The 20,180-nt window shown below is 44.0% G+C and overlaps 1 protein-coding gene across 1 annotated transcript in view; it reads left to right on the top strand.

Moving 5' to 3' along the window:
- The window catches only part of LOC124594341 (putative SLC9B1-like protein SLC9B1P1), a 100,417-nt gene that overhangs the window by 33,884 nt on the left and 46,353 nt on the right, over positions 1–20,180 (top strand). The window contains exons 4-5 of the mRNA XM_047132709.1: positions 3,777–3,959; positions 12,803–12,978. Of these exons, the coding sequence (XP_046988665.1) occupies positions 3,777–3,959; positions 12,803–12,978 (359 nt within the window). The remainder of the gene's footprint in view (positions 1–3,776; positions 3,960–12,802; positions 12,979–20,180) is intronic.

The raw sequence follows: 20,180 nt of genomic DNA, 5'->3' as shown, positions 1-20,180 counted from the left end.
CCCGCTAACAGTTGTGGCCCGGTGACATGAGGCATTCTCATCCATAGAAATTCCATCATTGTTTGGGAACATGAAGTCCATGAATGCTAATGGTCACCAAGTGGCTGATCAGTACCATTTCCAGTCAATGATTATGGAGCCACCACCAGCTTGCACAGTGCCTTGTTGACAACTTTGGTGCATGGGTTCGTGGGGTCTGCGCCACACTCGAATACGACCATCAGTTCTTACCAACTGAAATCGGGACTGATTCAGTCGTCTAGGATCCAACCGATATGGTCACGAGTCCAAGAGAGATGCAGCAGACGATGTCGTGCTGTTAGCAAAGACATATGCTTCGGTCGTCTGCTACCATAGCCAACTAACGCCAAATTTCGCCGCACCGACCTAACGGACACGTTCGTCTTACGTCCCATATTGATTCCTGCGGTTATTTTACGCAGTGTTGCTTGTCTGTTAGCACTGACAACTCCACGCAAACGTCGCTGCTCTCAGTCGTTAAGTGAAGGCGGTCGGCCATTGCGTTGTCCGTGCTGAGAAGTAATGCCTGAAATTCGGTATTCTCGGTACACTCTTGACACTGTGGACCTCGGAATATTGAATTACGTAGCGATTTCCGAAATGAAATGTCATATGCGTCTAATTCCAACTACCATTCCGCGTTCTATGTCTGTTTAATTGCCGTCGTGCGGCTACATCACTTGCGAAACCTTCTCACGTAAATCACCTGACTGCAGATGGCAGCTGCGCTAATGCACTTCCCCTTCGCACCTTGTGTACTCGATACTACCACCGTCTATATACGTGCGTATCGAACGTGTCTGAAAGAACAGCACCACACATATAATTCATTATTCTGTTCAGTGCGCCTGCACAGCTGGCTCGAACTTCTACGTGAATCAGCGAGAAGAGAATGATGGGCAAGGGGCACAACATCATTAGTGTGTGGATAAATTGAGGATTTGGGTCTCACGGGAGGCGTGGTAGAGTAGTCCGTGCAGTGGCAATGGCCACTGTGTGTGGATGACTCAGAGATCAGTGCATCTGCTTGGTAAGCAGAAGACATGGGTTGGAATTCCGGTTGGGCACAGGTTTTGAACTTTCCCATTGCCCACTGGCAGCTAATGTCTTTCATTCCTTTGCGTCTTGGTTCACACTGGCTACAGCGCCAACGTAAACGTGTTAATCCAATCTGGTGGGGATCCCAAATGTTGCAGCAGTGTGCAGGATTGGGCCATACAAGGGGTGTGTGCGCAGTCCCGTTTACAGACGAGCTACACTGGCTTACAATTCCCTTATAAAAGAAATCGACAATTCCCCTTCCCTATAACCGATGTGACGTGCTCGTTCCATTTCACATCTTTTTCTAACGTTATGCGTAGATGTTTAATCGAGTCGACTGTGTCAGGCAGCACATCACTAATAATCTGTTCGAACATTAAACGACTGTTTTTTCCTTGTGTCTTGATTCATAGTGGTTACAGTTCCAGCGTGAACGTGTCAATCCAACCTGGTAGGGACCCCGAACACTGCAGCAGTACGCAGCATTAACTCAAAATTTCAGACGTTTAGAGCAAGCTGCTATTCATCACACCAAACAGAAATTCTATCCAAGTCGTATGCCATCCTCGTACAGCCGCTCGAAGATGACAGTTCTCTGTACACTACAGTGTCATCAGGAAACAGCCGCAGATTGCTAATCACGCTAACCGTTCGATCGTTTCTGTAGAGGGTGGACCAGGACTCGTTTGACAAACTTTCAAAGCTGGTAGTATGGGTCAAAACAATAAAAAAATATCAAGTGAAAATGGGCTGTAAAATGCGAACCTTAAGAGTTATGGGTACTTACTCAGTAGAAGTGATGCATTTCACATTTGCAAAGATGAACGAGTGGTCATATCTGATAAGGGACGCCCTTTAGAGTCCTTATTTACTTGGCTTTTTGTCTTGTTTTAGCCCGTACTACCAACTTTAAAAATATCAAAAGATGGAAAGCAAAGAGATTTCAGTAGAAGGGATGTGTCTCACAATAACGAAAATGAACAAGTGCTTATAGCTCATAAGCTATGCGTTTTAGGGCCAATAACTGTATAGCGTTTTTTGTTTGTTTGTTTGTTTTTTTTGGTCCACACAAGCGATCTGTCAATGGAGTTCTGATTCACACTGTATGTAGAATACACCTGACAGTATACACTACTGGCGATTAAAATTGCTACACCACGAAGATGACGTGCTACAGACGCTACATTTAACCAACAGGAAGAAGATGCTGTGATATGCAAATGATTAGCTTTTCAGAGCATTCAGACAAGGTTGGCGCCGGTGACGACATGTACAACGTGCCGACATGAGGAGAGTTTCCAACCGATTTCTCATACACAAACAGCAGTTAATCGTCGTTAATCGACATGAGGGAAGTTTCCAACCGATTTCTCATACACAAACAGCAGTTAATCGTCTTAGCCTGGTGAAACGTTGTTGTGGTGCCTCGTGTAAGGAGGAGAAATGCGTACCATCACGTTTTCGACTTTGATAAAGGTCGGATTGTAGCCTAAAGCGATTGTGGTTTATCGTATCGCGACATTGCTGCTCGCGTTGGTCGAGATCCAATGACTGTTAGCAGAATATGGAATCGGTGGGTTCGGGAGGGTAATACGGAACGCCGTGCTGGATCCCAACGGCCTCGTATCACTAGCAGTCGAGATGACGGGCATCTTATCCGCATGGCTGTAACGGATCGTGCAGCCACGTCTCGATCCCTGAGTCAACAGATGGGGATGTTTGCAAGACAACAACCATTTGCACGAACAGTTCGACGACGTTTGCAGCAGCGTGGACTATCAGCTCGGAGACCATGGCTGCGGTTACCCTTGACGCTGCATCGCCGACAGGAGCGCCTGCGATGGTGTACTCAACGACGAACCTGGGTGCACGAATGGCAAAACGTCCTTTTTTTCTGCTGAATCCAGGTTCTGTTTACAGCATCATGATTGTCGCATGCGTGTTTGGCGACATCGTGGTGAACGCACATTGGAAGCGTGTATTCGTCGTCGCCATACTGGCGTATCACCTGGCGTGATGGTATGGGGTGCCATTGGTTACACGTCTGGGTCACCTCTTGTTCGCATTGACGCCACTTTGAACAGTGGACGTTACATTTCAGATGTGTTACGACACGTGGTTCAAGCCTTCATTCGATCCCTGCGAAACCCTACATTTCAGCAGGATAATGCACGACCGCATGTTGCAGGTCCTGTACGGGCCTTTCTGGATACAGAAAATGTTCGTCTGCTGCCGTGGCCAGCACATTCTCCAGATCTCTCACCAACTGAAAACGTCTGGTCAATGGTGGCCCAGCAACTGGCTCGTCACGATACGCCAGTCACTACTCTTGATGAACTGTGGTATCGTGTTGAAGCTGCATGGGCAGCTGTAGCTGTACACACAATCCAAGCTCTGTTTGACTCAATGCCCAGGCGTATCAAGGCCGTTATTACGGCCAGAGGTCGTTGTTCTGGGTACTGATTACTCAGGATCTATGCACGTAAATTGCGTGAAAATGTAAGCAATTGTCAGTTCTAGAATAATATATTTGTCCAGTGAATACCCGTTTATCATCTGCATTTCTTCTTGGTGTAGCAGTTTTAGTGGTCAGTAGTGTATATCGCGAGAATTGGCTACTTTTTTTTTTTCTTTGGCACGAACACTGGAATTCCACTCACCTATGCGTTGTGCCCCTCCTGCCGTACTGTGACAAGAGTGCTCGGTGTGTGCAGGAAGGCGGCGCTGACGGTGATCATGATGCGGGCCGGCCTGGGTCTGGAGGCGGGCGCGCTGCGGCGCCTGAGCGGGGTGGTGGCGCGGCTGGCGCTGCTGCCGTCCATCACCGAGGCGGGCATCCTCGCCGTCACCACCTACTACCTGCTCTCGCTGCCCTGGCTCTGGGGGCTGCTGCTCGGGTGAGCTCAGCGTCACACTCCTTCATGTCGCCTGGCTACTGTTTTGCTGCAATCGAAATGTGTAGAACTTGTAGACAAACCAGAACACATGAAGACTTCTCCAATTGAATGTTGTTGTTGCTGTCGTCGTCACAGTCCGAAGACTAGTTAGCTGCAGCTCTCCATGCTAGACTATCCTGGCTAAGGCTATTCATCTACGAATAACAGTTGCAACTCAAATCCATTTCAACCTGCTCACAGTAGCCAAGCCCAAATATCAAAACTCAGCCGGCCACTGTGGACAAGCAGATCTAGGCGCTTAAGTCCGGAATCGCGCTGCTGCTACGGTTGCAGGTTCGAATCCTGCCTCGGGCATGGGTGTCTGTGATGTCCTTAGGTTAGTTAGGTCTAAGTAGTTCTATGTCTAGGGGACCGATAACCTCAGATGTTAAGTCCCTTAGTGCATAGAGCCATTTTTGATCAAAACTCATCTACCCCTTTTTCTGTCTCATTTCCCAATCTAAGTACTACACCATCTCCTGATTTAATTCCAGAAAATAGATAAAGGCATAGAATTTTTGCTCTTACTCTAGTACACTCTCTCTCTCTCTCTCTCTCTCTCTCTCTCTCACACACACACACACACACACACACACACACACACACACACACTGAAACCTTTGAAATCTTCCCGTCTCCTCTATACCTCTTTTGTTAATGATAACCTTCCCTTTTACAATAAGCTATGTAACGTTCCCTTAGGATTTCTCTCTCTTGCTTAATAATAACAAATGAAATCTTCCCTTTGAAATTTATTCTCTTTCTCAATCTTCGCATACAAATTTAATTGCTGCTTGTTAAAAGTGATTTTCTGATTATTTCGACGAAACATAGAATGTGTCGTCGTCGTGGCCCTCAGCCGTTACCTGCAATAACCCAAAACTGTTCCTTACCTTTTTTACTGTTACTGGATCGCCATCTGACTGCTACATCGAACTGCGACATGAATATACTTACTCTGGTTTACTATAATCTGTTAACTGCTGGTGGGCTGTCGTAATAAGTGGCTGTATTTATTACCAAAGCTGACGTTATTCTTTAATAGCAAAGCTGACGTTATTGTTTAATTAATTTGACTGAAGTTACGTAATTCATAGTTACACTTTTTCTTGACAACAGTAAAAGTTTTGCAAAGTTTTACGTTGATGGTTTTTGGGATGGATTATAATCAGTAATGCAACATTGCTGGCAAAATTAATTATATTCTGAAAACGCTTCAAATATTTACTGTTGGTAATGAAATGATTTTACAAACGTTCAAATGGGACTTACTTTTCATAATAATCTTACGACTAGCATTGCGCAAACATACCTTCAGTACTCTTGAGTTTCGCAAAGAAAATAATTCAATAATATTAGTTCCTCTTATGATAATAATTAGCTGATGTCTCTGTACATCCGTTTATAATCTCTTGTAAATCATAGCTAGTGGCTGGCAAACACACCGCTCCTCTCAACCTCTCACTTCAGACCTGCTACCGACTCGCTTCACATCTCGCTTACTACTGACTTCCTACGAACACTAAAGTTCGGTCTCTCCTGCCAACAATCCTTTCTGGTGCAGACAATCCCTGCTACCATTGCAAAATGTATCAATGCGCGGTCTCTCCCGCTCTTTTCTTAAACTGTATCCATAAGCGCTCTCTCCCGCCCTTCTTAAAATTATATCAATTTGCGGTCTCTCTTGTCAACAATACTTTGGTGCAGACATTCCTTGCTACCACAATTATTTCCAACATGACAAATATTAATTATTCCTACTTAATGCTATTAATAAAATATAAACCCCTTTCATAAATCGTGATTTGACAATAGACAGTAGAAATACACACGTCTTACATAACTCTCCACGTCTTACAACGCAAACACACTTTCTCTCTCTCTCTCTCTCTCTCTCTCTCTCTCTCTCTCTCTGTGTGTGTGTGTGTGTGTGTGTGTGAGTGTGTATGTGTGTGTCTGTGGAGGGGGTATTCACGCATAGAACAAACCAGCAGACTGCGAGTTTGTTCAAGTGTAACCACTCCATAACGTGACAAGTACCTGGTGTTAGTTGCATGATGAAATGCAGCGACTAGAAGTTGGTGTGTACGCCGTACGTCCCACACTGTGTTACCGGCACACAGCAGTGCAGGCATGGGCTCTATTAGTATGGAGTCGATAACACCGAAATTGGAGAACGAATAAATAGGGAAATGTGCTCTTTGCAGATGAATCTTATTTCGATATGCAGGATAAATGTCTCACCTTTCGTCTAGAGGGAAAGTCGTATGTGATACAATATCAGAAAACACTACTGCAAGAGGGGCTGGGAACCGGGTGCAGCAGGTATTATGTTTGGTAGGTGCCTGGAGCATCGTATGTTTGTTGGTTACCAGTGTCATACTGTTAACGAAGAATGGTGCTGCTACCACATGGGCGATTTTTCGGATGTGTAGCTGATCCAGAATTCCTCTTCCTAGACGATAGTGCCCACTCGCATGCTGCAGCTCCACTATCTGAATTTCTCGCAGATGAAAATATTCTTCACATTACCTGCTCAAAGAGGAGTCCAGAGCTGAATCCTATACAGCACGTGAGGAAATGCAGAACGACAAAATTTCCCCCTGGTGAAATGAACGGCAGCTCTCTTCAAATGTGGACTGATGCTAGATAATGCTCGTGAAAAGAGAAATATCACGGTAGTACCTGATTACAAGGTTGGTGGTGAACATCGGGAAAACGTCACGCCATTTGAATATTCCAGCATAACACGAAGAAGCGATATGAATTGAGATGAACACGTAAAATCAGTATTAAGGAATGTGAGTGGAACACTTAGATCTGTCAGAACGGTTTTCTGGATAGCGAACTGCATCTGTAAAGAAAAACCACATAGAAGACGCTCGTGCAACCGATTCTAGAGCACTTTTCGTGTTTGGAGTCATTATCGTATAGGCGCGACAGCAGAAATCAAACGAATTGTCGGGAGAGGTCGCATAGCGCGTGCGAGAATGTAACTCAGATTCTCGTGAAATTTGAACGGAAATCTTTAGAAAAAAGGCGACTTTGTTCTCGAGAAACACTATTGGGTAAATTTAGAGAACTTCTTTTCGAAGACGACTGTGTGACTATTCTGTTGTTACCAATACAGTTTTCTCAGAGGCACCACCAAAATGTGACGAGAGAGAACAGAGCGTGTATCGAGTCGTATAGGTGGACAGTTTCTCTCTCTCAGTACACGAATGGGTTAAGACAGAAAATAACTAATATTGATAAGAAGTACTCACCATCACGCACTGTCTTTACGCTGATGTAGAATGCACTGGGGAAAGGCACCCGCCAGCTACCAGCAATGACCCTCTCAAACTTCTTCACCACTAGAAACAAAGTTCTTGAATCATCTCATTGAATCTCTAGCATTTTTGACGACTAGGGACAGGCGTCTTCCCAAATAGTTGCTTTGTTGTGGTTGATGAGATTTTTCCAGTTTTTCAGTGAAAATAACATGTAACGTCAATTTCAGACCCTTTTTTTTGCTTTTTGATGCTTCTGACTACCAAATATATCGTGATACTGCTTTATCTATTTCTTAAACATCTTTACAACTAGTTGAGTGAATATACTTTCACTTCTTGATGAAGCTTAGCTTTTGTAACCTTAGCGCTGACCTACTTCGATTTTGAATACTGTTCCTGATTCATGTTTCGTGGCGGTCTTTGTTCAACTTCTGTACAGAGTCACGCCGAGGTATGTCAGGAACTTCATTGTAGAGAAGAACGATGTTCCTCAAAATTTCTGCAATGTCACTTTGGGATACACGACGTCTATCATCCGTGATCCAGCTCTGGGTCTCGGGTACTCTACTATAAGAATATACTGCTCCGGTGAGACTTATTAGTGCCCGTGTCGAGAAGGTTGACGAAGAACTAAATTACAACATGTAGATGATACCTATTGGCTCCTTACACTCAGCCACATTCACCCACACTAATACGCAACCATGCACTTGTCGGAGAATCTACTAAAATACGAAGCAATTATTTACTTCCAGTTCACGAACTGTTCGAAGATGTGAACAGAGCCTCTTCATATTTATAAACCACGAAACGATTTGCAACAACTTTAATATCATCGAAATTCAGCAAAAGCAATGGAAAAGAAACCGCACAGGTCCACGACCTTCCCTACGTAACAGAAGAGCCCAGGTTTTGACTTAGTTATTCTTACTCTCCTGGCTCACAAACCACAGTCTTGTCAAGTAGCCTTCTCCACGATGTTCTGTCCTTGGCCTCTTCTTATCTTGCTCCAAGTACATTGTACCTAAAAATCCCTGACCACCTTGTCTCTTCATCTTATTTTCGGCGTGTATAAAAGATCTTCGTCCTTCGGGTTTCTTGACACTGCTGCAGTATTGATCCCTCCTCTGTTGTATAGACTAGGCCGGCCCATCCCAGACTCCCTGTCTTGGCTTCTGCAACAACATACGGTTGATTATATATCACCCTGAGCTCCCTGTTATTTCTTCTTCGCCGTCCTCCTCCCTCACAGATTAGTCCAAATATTTTTTGCAGGATTTTGTTTTGAAATACATTTATCTTTCTGTCTGCGTGCGTATGTATTCTCCATATTTCTGCCTCTCATAGCAATACTGGTCTGATTATACGATTACTTGCTGAAAAGAAATGCTTCCAAAGCTTTTTAAATCCAAAAAAAATTATCAACATTCTACATCTTTATTCTACATTTCTCCATATTTCTTTCTCAACGTAGTCGCCCTGGCGACGAACACATTTCCACAACGAGAGACCAGTTTGTTGAAACTACCGTACTTTGGAATGTTTGACTTTGTTGACGGAGCCGCAACCACATCTTTGCTTGCACCATTTTATCACTATCAAGTGAAGTTTTCGAAAGTGTTCTTTAACTTTTGGACACGAAGAAAATCGGATGAGGCCAAGTCTGGAATGTATGGAGGATGATCGAAGACAGTGAACCAAAGGCGTCGGATTGTTGCAGATTCGCAGCGCTCATGTGCGCTCTGGAATTGTCATGTTGAAGGAGAGGGTACTCCGTATGTGGACGAATTCGTGGTTTCAGTTTCTCACGCATTGACATAGTTACGTTACACACCGCCATGCTACTCGTTACTATTCGGAGCCCCCTAGCGGCAGAGGGCTGCAAGTATTTAGACATGAAGAATAAAGACGTAGAATCTTAGTAACATTTCCTTAATTTTAAAAAAGCTTTAAGAGATTTCACATGACAAGATCGGACATATTACTTCTTAGCAAGCCCTTGTAGTTTTATATGTCCATATTTTGGTCCCGCTTGAAAAGATTTTGAATGACAATAGCTTATTGAGTGTATATGACACTCTAGATGCGGTTTGATCCTCGTTTCTATTTCTTGTTTTTCATCATTTCTGTTGTTTACTACCACCCTCAGATATTTAAACTCATCTACTTCTTCAAACATGTAGTTATCAATCTGCAGAGTTTTCTGCTTTTTCGTATCTTAATTTCTATTTAGACCAGAAAATATGGACTAGCCCAGCAGCCGTCGAACTTTCTTACTCAGGAACCAGTATTGACATTGTGGGGTGGCACACTCGTGCCGACGTTATTAGTACTTGGTTATCTACATAAATCAGTATGTTACAAGACTCCAATTGATTAGTTGTATAGTAAGTACGCTATATGTTGGCTGCCGAACAACAAGGTACTGATCGCTAAAAGCCGACACCGTTCGGAATAATTCGTGTCGACTGTTCTTCTTGTAAGATTGATACTACCCCCAGCGACCCCAAAATTGTGACTCTATAATTGCCTGAAAGAAATGTGGCAGTTTTCTGTGTGAAAGGATGATTAATTTAAAAATGACATTACCTGTATATATATTTAAATACTTTGTGCCGCATGATACAGGATCATAAATGTCAGTTTTCTTCTGTACTCATTGATCTGTATTAGAACAGCGTTAATTAATTTTCATATTGGTGGCTAGAAATATGTACCACGTTTGAATATGATCATCTCTGTAATGTACATTCATAAATCCGTGTTATTTCCGTCTGAAATTTATGCTGTAGCAGCCGATAGGTACGAGACACACGTGGAATTATTGGTTCTGAAAGGCAATAAAACATCCGCCCTCTTACATCCCCCAAACCGGCAATGGCCACGCCACCTACACCTCTGCCCCTGAGATAAGCTGCCAACTTAGCTCATTGCCCAATTCACCAACATCAATTAAAATTAAGTACATCTGAAAAAGTTACTCGCTATTTTTTGTTACTGGGCGTAAAACTATACCTTTAAGAAGCTCTTAACGTTAGCTGACATTTTTTGATTCAGCTGTTAGTTGTTGGATGCATATTACTGTAAAATACGGCTAAGGTGCGCGTTTCGCACGAACACCTTATTCGAGCCGCATGCGGCCCATGGGCCGCAGTTTGACGATCACTGAACAAAACTTAACAAAATAACTAAAAGCCTAGGCAGATATGTGGGCTCCTTATACCGATGCCGGAAAGTACCTTCACCAGAATGTCAGTGTGAATTTAAAAGACAACCATCTGCCTTATTACATCAGAACTCCCTGTATGGTCATACAATACTATTAGTCTTCTCTACAGCGAACAAAGATACCGTTGGATATTCAGGGTCGAGAGAAACAACCTGGTAGAAAGGTCAGAGTGCGGTACAGGACGTCGAATAGATCAAAAGTTTGCAAGTAATCGCAGGCTGGAAATGCACGGCTGTGGGACTATCACCGTGAAACGGCAGCCAGTCAACGGGGTGCGTGCGGACGTGTGTGCATTCAAACTGACATGCCCCAGACAATGTCTGTTGTGCTAAAGAGTGTTGTTATCAGTTGCATTAGTTGAAAATAAGGGTTTCAGAAAAGTCAACATTTTCCGCCTGCACGTAAGAATATATTTATTCATCAAAATCGCGATTTTTTGTTCCAAGTGATATGTCACCACGAAGTGCGTCGCTGCATCGTTCTCTTAAAAGTGAGCCATCACTTGAAAATGGTATGAAAAGCCGAAATCGCATTTGTGGTGGACAAATAATTTTTTTACACTCCAGATCGAGAAAGTTACAGGCATGTGGACACAATTAAACAGGAGAAAATGGTTTCAAATGAATGGTCAGAGCTAGACAATTTTTAAACTGCTAACCATGGCTGTTACCTTAGACTCGATTTTTCTTATACGTTTACAGGTAAAGTTTGAGTATTAAAAAAACTACGCTAGAGTACCGTCAGGTCATTAATCTATTCAGATGATAAGCTGTAGCGTAAAAAAAAAAAAAAAAAGAAAAACTGGAACTGCAGTGTGCTAGTCAACATCTAGTACTGTAACGTGCAATGTTATTGATAAAGAAACGTAAATCCACATATTTCACATTTTGTTAACGCACAGAAAGCATGAGTGAATGTCTCCTCTGATGAGTACAGTCCATCAGTAAGTGTAACTAAGAGAACAAACGTTTCTAGCACCCTTTTTCTTCAGATCACATTTTTGGAACAAATGCTCGAAATTCCTGCCTCCAGTATTGCTAAAAATTTGGCATAATCAAAGAAATGCTGGCCCACTCTCTCGAAAATTCCCGCCATGTTGCATATGCCTAATGCTCGAGGCTTCAAAAATTATCGATACTGGCTCTTGTTTTATGGACGTTGCGTCACAGTGGTTCATTTTGGAACTATGCATATCTGCAAAATTTCGCTCGATCTGGCGTCTCCTAGAATGCCCTGGCCCAGTTTTCAGGTTGTTAACTACACACAAAATTCGATTGTTTGTGATATTCGTTATAAAGTCGTTTTGTTTTACGTTTTAAATCTTATACTTGGTTTATGAACAATTCTTTGTATCTTGTCAGAACGATTCCTTTGAAGGAGCACCGCATCTTCATCCTCGAAACTATTCGAGTTTCTGCTCCGTCTCTAATGACCTCTATGTCGACGGCACTTTAGCTCTAATCTTCCTTCCCTTGTTGTATCTTTAATATAGGATTATATAGAATTTGGAATACAGTACGCTAACCAAATACAATGGTATGCTGAAATGTAATACCTCCGAATTTTTTATTCTGAGCAATTAAACGTCACGCATATTACTTGGTCGTCTTCTCCGCTTCGTTGAGACAAGCAGCAACCCTCTGCCGCCAGAGAGCTCCGATTTGTAGTCCGTAACGTAACTACGTCGGTGCGTGAAAGACTCTCGGAAACCCGAAAGCATGAATTCGAAGAGTTCGCCCACACATGAAGCAGCCTGTTCTAAGCGTGACAATGCCACAACAGACACGAGCGTCGCGACTTATGCAACAATCCGACGCCTGGGGTTCACTGTCATCTACCCTCCTCCATAATGTCCAGACTTGACCCCATGCTAGTTTCATGTGTTTTCAAAACTTAAAGAACACCTTCAAGGACTTCTCTTTCATAGTGATGAAACGGTGCAAGCAGAGGTGAGGTTGTGGCTTCGCCAACAAAGCGAGACATTCTACAATGGCGGTATCAACAAACTGGTCTCTCATTAGGGGAGACGTGTTCGTCGCCAAGATGTTTACGTTGAGAAGTAAATATGTAGACATGAGGAATAAAGATGTAGAATGTTAATGACGTTTTTTTTCATTTAAAAGAATTTAACAGTTCTCACATAAAAAATTTGGAGGAATTACATTTTATCTTGTGCTCGTAAAATCAATATTCCATGAGCTCGAGTACAGCGGCCTAACCGCGCTACGTGTTAGTGTTGTCAGCAGAAACAGACGTGGGTGTTACAGCGATGTGCGCTGACAGGCGTCGTCTGTTGCCAGAGCGGCGATGGCGGCGGTGTCGCCCGCGGTCGTGATCCCGTGCCTCTTCGCGCTGCAGGAGCGCGGCTACGGCACCAAGAAGGGCATCCCCACACTGGTGGTGGCGGCCGCCAGCGTCGACGACATCTTCGCCGTCTCCATGTTTGGAATCATGATCAACGTCATCTTCTCTGAAGGTACGACCGCCTCCGCTCTCACTACTGCTGAGTATTGCCATCGCTACATCCTATGTCCTCCACCGCAGCAGTACCTCTTCAGGCGCGTAACCAGGATTCAATTGGCGGGGGGCGGGGGGGGGGGGGGGGGGGCGTAGGGGAAAATCACAGTTTTTTATTTCCTTATCGTCTCTCCACCTCCCCCCCCCCCTCACTTTACTTTCCGTCAACGTATTTTTAAACGGGTCTCTGATGTCTCTAATTTTAGTTGTGCTAACGACAAAACACGTACAATCTCGTAATATCCTTTCCTTAATTTTCACTTTGGCCTGCGAGACCAGATGCGTTCTCTGCATTCCCCCAGCAATCATTTATGTTTCTGACTTTCGTGGTCCATTCTCCTTTTCTCAGGCCCATCGCCTGCGTATCCCTGTTGACATCATCTGTCCATCTTTTCCGTGGCCTTCCTCGGCCCCTTCTGCCTTCCACGGATCCTGAGAGTGCTACTCGCGTAGTCTTTCCTCTACCACCCTCATTACACGCCCTGCCCACATCAATGTTCTTTTCTTCATCTTTCGCCCAATATCAGTTTGTGAGTGTAGGTCTGTCAATTCCAGGTTTTTTAATATCGTGCATGCCTGTGGGTGGGTGTCCCTCTCGGGACCAAACATTTTCTTTGACATCTTTCTCTCGAAGGCCAACAGTTTTTGTTCATCAGCTTTCTTTAATTTAAATGTTTCAGAAAGATGTATAGCTACTGGGAGAATTATAGTCTGGTGTCTTTCTGATTCTAAAACTTATCGAAACTGCTCTATTTTATAGCAGGTCCCATAAGCCGAAACATGATGTGTTTGCAGCTGCGATCCTTGCTTTAATTTCAGTTTCCATTCTATTCTACTCGCTAAAAATGCTCCCCAAGTATTTTCAAAGAGAATTCATCAATTAAGAGTGCAGTCTGTTCATTGGATGCCTTCCTCGCGACCATGTACTCAGTTTTCTCCTCGTTAATTTGTAACCCTACTTTCCTTGCAATATTCCTATAAGAAGTTGTCATGAGCTGCAAGTCCTCTATACTACCACTTATTAAAACAACATCGTCCGCATACGTAAGCCTATTTATTATGTTATTAACCAATTTTATTCCAGCTTGCTTTAATATCTGGTGTTCTCTGTCTATCTTTTCTAAAATTAAATTATAAAGCATTGGAGATTAGGCGTCTCCTCGTCTAAGACCAGTCCTGACTTCAAAATGCTCTGACATTCAGTAGTGATCCTTACTCTGCAATAAGTTTCCACTAAATACACGTGTACTAGACTGTTGTGGAAACTGGAACTCTTTCAAGACAATAATAATAAACTGATTCCAATAAAATGTATGAGATGTTTTAATATAATGATAAAATTTCGTTCACATCGGTGTTTAATACAGCGCTTTAGCATAACGTCCAAGAAATTGTAATTCAGATAAGTAAAGCATTTGAAAAGCATACGTCCGAAAAGTTGAGAAGTACAGGGCGGTTATAATTAAACTTCCGCTACTTGAGCCAGTGTACGCGGAAAACTGTTTACCGTGTGGGTACCCAACGTTACAGGAATGATGTTCAGACTGTGCGCAGCAGGATTTGCGTTGTTAGTATAGTGTCGTGACTTGTCACTAGGCGCCGGTACGAGTTCGGCGGCGTAGTGTTGAGACACGAGCATCAGTATACATTACAGTTGCTCACAGTCAACATGGGTCTGGAAAAGGTGAGCAGGGCTTTAGTCGTAAAGCTGCTTCACTAAAACTGTGGTGTCACCGCCAGACACCACACTTGCTAGGTGGAAGCCTTTAAATCGGCCGCGGTCCGTTAGTATACGTCGGACCCGCGTGTCGCCACTATCAGTGATTGCAGACCGAGCGCCGCCACATCGCAGGTCTAGAGAGACTTCCTAGCACTCGCCCCAGTTGTACAGCCGACTTTGCTAGCGATGGTTCACTGACAAATTACGCTCTCATTTGCCGAGACGATAGTTAGCATAGCCTTCAGCTACGTCATTTGCTACGACCTAGCAAAGCGCCATTACTAGTTACTATTGATGCTGTAAAACATGTACCGTCAAGAGCGATGTTCACCAATTATGGATTAAAGTTAAGTATTCCAACAGCTACGTACGTTTTTTGTTAGTCTCATTTCCTTGACCTGTTCCAGACCTCACGCCAGCCTGCGTGAGCTAAAACGCGTGCCTTTCGGCTTCCTCTCATAGTGGGTTGGCTGTCATGCCAATCCACAACAAAAACAACAGCACTGCTGCTCTTCGCGAGTATCGACGCTTTAAAGGAATGCGGAGAGGATCTCTTTTCGAGCAGGTGTTCAAGAACGTGATCCGTAAGTTGGAACTAAATGGCGATTTGCGAATTGCTCCTGAGAGAGGCTGATTCCAGTTGTTGAAAAAGTTACTGTGCCATGGCTGCAAATGTTGAACACAATGTGCGATCTTCAAGCAGTGCAAGGGCTGTGTCACGACAGCTGTACATTCCACGGTCCACCGTTCGAAAACTCCTGCGCAAAATTGTGAAATTGTATGTCTAGTGTGGTCCCAGAGTGTAGACGGTCGTCACAGAAGCAACGTTTGTAACCTAGGACGCAAAAATTGCACGCAGTTGACAAATGTTACCCTCTCACGTAGATATTAAAATATGCTTCTTTCAGCAGTTTATTCGTCAGTTCTCTTCCACACGTCGTTACAGATGTTTCCACAATCTTTCATTCTCCTACGATCTTTCGTTTTTTCATGGGGGGCCTCTCAAGTAACGAAACCGTAATTATAACAACCCTGTACATGTGTCATGTAATTAATTTAAGAGCTACAAGGATCATTACATAAGTTTTGGCAACTATGGTATACCGTGCGAACATGTAGCATCACTGTAATCGCAGTAATAGAATTTGAAAACCTGCTGCAAACAATCGCAACCAAATGGCAGATTGCGAGCGCATCCGAGGATGTCACGGTACCAGCGTCTGAAACATTCAGTATGAGCGTGGCCGTGCTACAATATGGATGTAAGCAGAGTGGAACAGCGAACAAACGTAAAAATTGCCTTTCTCGCTGACAGGAATGCTCATTGTCATGTGGAACTACGATCAACTGTGGGAAACGGCAAAAACGTCCGGCACTGGTGGATAATGCAGTAATACTCCATAATGACGCTACAGCCCACACTGGAGACATCATCAAAAACTGCATACAACGATGGGAGAGGAAAATTCTCTCCCATCCACCCTACTCATCAGGCCCCAGTTCAGGCGACTTCGACTTCATTGCACAACTGAAGAAACCATTGCGTGGGATTCGCTTTGCAAACGGGGCGGATATCGTCACTGCATTTCGGCGACGGATGTCACACATTGATGGCAATGCCGAGGGCACACAACACCTTCCTCATCTTTGACAACGCTGTCTGGGCCCACTGGCGGACTGTCTTTAAAGACAGTAGTTGATTTTAATTAATTTTTGTTCCATCTGTACAGGGTGAAAAGTATTTAAACCGACAACCTCTGGGAGGTTGTAGGGGACATCAAAACAAATATTTTTCCCTAATGTCATTTTTTCCTATGAGGAATATTTAAACCGTTAGAGGAAGATTTCTCTGGTGGCAGATTAACTAAACCAACAAACACTTTTCCATTTTTTTATGACCAAGAGGCAACACATTAACACAACCCAATTTCAATTACAGTATATTTTCAAAAATGCCTCCATTTACACGTAAACAAAGGTTAAACCGTCGAATCATGTTCTGTCTGACACGGGCAAAAACCCCAGGAGTACCCTGAATTGTTCCTGCTGCTGCTACTATCCGGGCAATCAGATCCTCTTCTGATGTAACAGGAGTTGCATAAACAAGGTTGTGCATCTCTCCCCACACAGAAAAGTCCAGAGGGGACATATCTGGGGATCGAGCAGGCCGTGGTACAGGACCACCTCTGCCAATCCACGTTTCTGGGAACCGTCGGTCCAGGAATCGACGCACCCGACGACTGAAATGTGCCGGCGCCCCGTCATGCTGGAACCACATGCGTTGCCTTGTAGTGAGCGGGACGTTTTCCAGCAATTCTGGCAATGCTCTGGCGAGTAAACTGTAATAGCGCCTGCCATTTAATGGTCTAGGTAGCAGATACGGCTCAATTAAACAGCCCTCAACAACACCGACCCGCAAATTTACGAAGAACTGCACTTGATGAGCGCTAGTAACTGTGGCATGTGGGTTATCCTCACTCCAAACCTCCAAACATGCGAATTATGCATGTTGAAGACTCCGTCATGCCCGGTAAATAACATCGGTAAACAACACAGAGGATGGAAATGTAGGATGCATTTCACACTGTTCCAGGTACCACCGCGAAGACTGTGCTCTGGTTGGATAATCAACTGGTTCCAGGTTGTGGACACGCTGTAAGTGAAATGGACGTAACAATTGCTCCCAAAAGACTGTTCTTACATTCGTCTGATTCCTCCTCATGTTACGTGCAATTGCACGAGTGCTGACTGAAGGATCCCGCTCCAAATCCTGCAAGACAGCTTCCTCAAATTGCAGCGTTCTTACCGTGCGACGGTGTCCCTGTCCAGGTAATCTGCTAAATGACCCGATCTCACGCAGATGTTGGTACACAGCAGCAAAGGTCGTATAATGCGGGATACGGCGATTAGGATATTGTTGTTGATAAACCCAATGTGCAGCTCGTCCGTTGTGGTGCGCTACGTAGTATGCACCAACCATATCAGTGTACTCACTCCAGGTGTATCGCTCTGTCAGTAAACACAGACAATGCACTACTACACTGGTGGACAGCAGTTGCCTACAACTGAAGAGCGTAATACGCCCTCTAACAACTGAAGATCGTAATACGGCCTCTAACATCTGAAGAGCGTAATATGGCCTCCACCGATTTAAATAATCCTCGTAGGAAAAAATGACATTAGGGAAAAATATTTGTTTTGATGTCACCTACAACCTCGCAGAGTTTGTCGGTTTAAATACTTTTCATCTTGTATTTGTGCACAATACATTTACTCAGAGTTCCAATGCATATGTTTCATTTTTCCCTCTGCCGCGATCTCCTGTGCTGGAATCTTATTTTATGTTGGCGTTCAGATACACGTTGTTCAAAGCTTATTGTGAAATTCCCATGTCGTCGCATTATGTATATACCATAGTTGTCATGACTTATGAAATTACCCTTGTGCAAATAGCAACACACTGTCTAAACTTCGGCAACGTCATAACTTGCACTACAGGGTTATTACAAATGATTGAAGCGATTTCACAGCTCTACAATAACTTTATTATTTGAGATATTTTCACAATGCTTTGCACACACATACAAAACTCAAAAAGTTTTTTTAGGCATTCACAAATGTTCGATATGTGCCCCTTTAGTGATTCGGCAGACATCAAGCCGATAATCAAGTTCCTCCCACACTCGGCGCAGCATATCCCCATCAATGAGTTCGAAAGCATCGTTGATTCGAGCTCGCAGTTCTGGCACGTTTCTTGGTAGAGGAGGTTTAAACACTGAATCTTTCACATAACCCCACAGAAAGAAATCACATGGGGTTAAGTCGGTAGAGCGTGGAGGCCATGACATGAATTGTGGATCATGATCTCCACCACGACCGATCCATCGGTTTTCCAATCTCCTGTTTAAGAAATGCTTCTGCTTTAGCATTTTCCGTAAGATTTTTCAAACCGTCGGCTGTGGTACGTTTAGCTCCCTGCTTGCTTTATTCGTCGACTTCCGCGGGCTACGCATGAAACTTGCCCGCACGCGTTCAACCGTTTGTTCGCTCACTGCAGGCCGACCCGTTGATTTCCCCTTACAGAGGCATCCAGAAGCTTTAAACTGCGCACACCATCGCCGAATGGAGTTAGAAGATTGTGGATCTTTGTTGAACTTCGTCCTGAAGTGTCGTTGCACTGTTATGATTGACTGATGTGAGTGCATTTCAAGCACGACACACGCTTTCTCGGCTCCTGTCGCCATTTTGTCTCACTGCGCTCTCGAGCGCTCTGGCGGCAGAAACCTGAAGTGCGGCTTCAGCCGAACAAACTTTGAGTTTTTCTACGTATCTGTAGTGTGTCGTGACCATATGTCAATGAATGGAGCTACAGTGAATTTATGAAATCGCTTCAATCATTTGTAATAGCCCTGTATATAAGATCGAAATCTGCAGTCACCATTATCAGTATCGCACTCAGCACTAGGACTGCGAACACAGGTTAGATGCTATGGTTACGCGAGCGTGTAAATGAGGGAAATGCTGTTTCTTTCCTGTGATCTTACCGGTTGTACCTGTGAATGCGCATTTTCACGCGGCTGTAATGTTACTTGGTTCAAATGGCTCTGAGCACTATGGGACTCAACTGCTGAGGTCATTAGTCCCCTAGAACTTAGAACTAGTTAAACCTAACTAACCTAAGGACATCACAAACATCCATGCCCGAGGCAGGATTCGAACCTGCGACCGTAGCGTAATGTTACTTGTCAGGTCACAAGCCTACCTCACGCAAGCAGCTGAGAGGTATCCTGTCTGAAACAAAGCTTGTGGCTTCTAGAAATCCTTGGTATATTTTAACCTCTTACTTTCCATGCTACCAATCCTCAGCAGTTGTGAAATTTGAAAATAGATGCACGTAATAATACAAAATCTTCTACTAAAATACGTTTTTGGCGTGAGGGGTCATGACTCTCACGACCCTCGCACCCCCACCCTCCCCTTTGATCCCTGCCTAGCCACCTCTCTTCTGGTTTCGAAATTCACGGAAGTTCTCCTGTATACCTCGCTGAGCCAGCGCTTCTGGAAGAAAGAATAATGTCGTGAAATGACTTGGGCACAGCCTAAGGGATTGTTTCCAGAACTAATATTTCACTGTGCAGAGGAATGCGCGCCGTTTTGATACTTTCTGTTTTGATTTAGTGTCTCACAGCTATAGTACGCCATTAAGTGTCGATTTTAAACAGTTTTAATGTGCCAGGAAGTTTGAAAACAGGGTACACTCCGCTGCAAGGTGAAAAATTCATTTTAGACACGTAAAATTCTTTCCAGAAGGGCGAATCTCTGTCAGTGACCTCCAGTAATATTTAGTGGAAACACCACTGACAATAAAAATTAATGAATGAGGCCTGGAGGAGGGCTCAGGTAGCCTGAAAGTAAAGGTGGATGCTGGTGATAGGCCGCAA

This window comes from Schistocerca americana, chromosome 2 (assembly GCF_021461395.2).
Source record: "Schistocerca americana isolate TAMUIC-IGC-003095 chromosome 2, iqSchAmer2.1, whole genome shotgun sequence".
NCBI classification, from domain to species: domain Eukaryota; kingdom Metazoa; phylum Arthropoda; class Insecta; order Orthoptera; family Acrididae; genus Schistocerca; species Schistocerca americana.
This window is presented reverse-complemented; position numbering and strand designations above follow the sequence as displayed.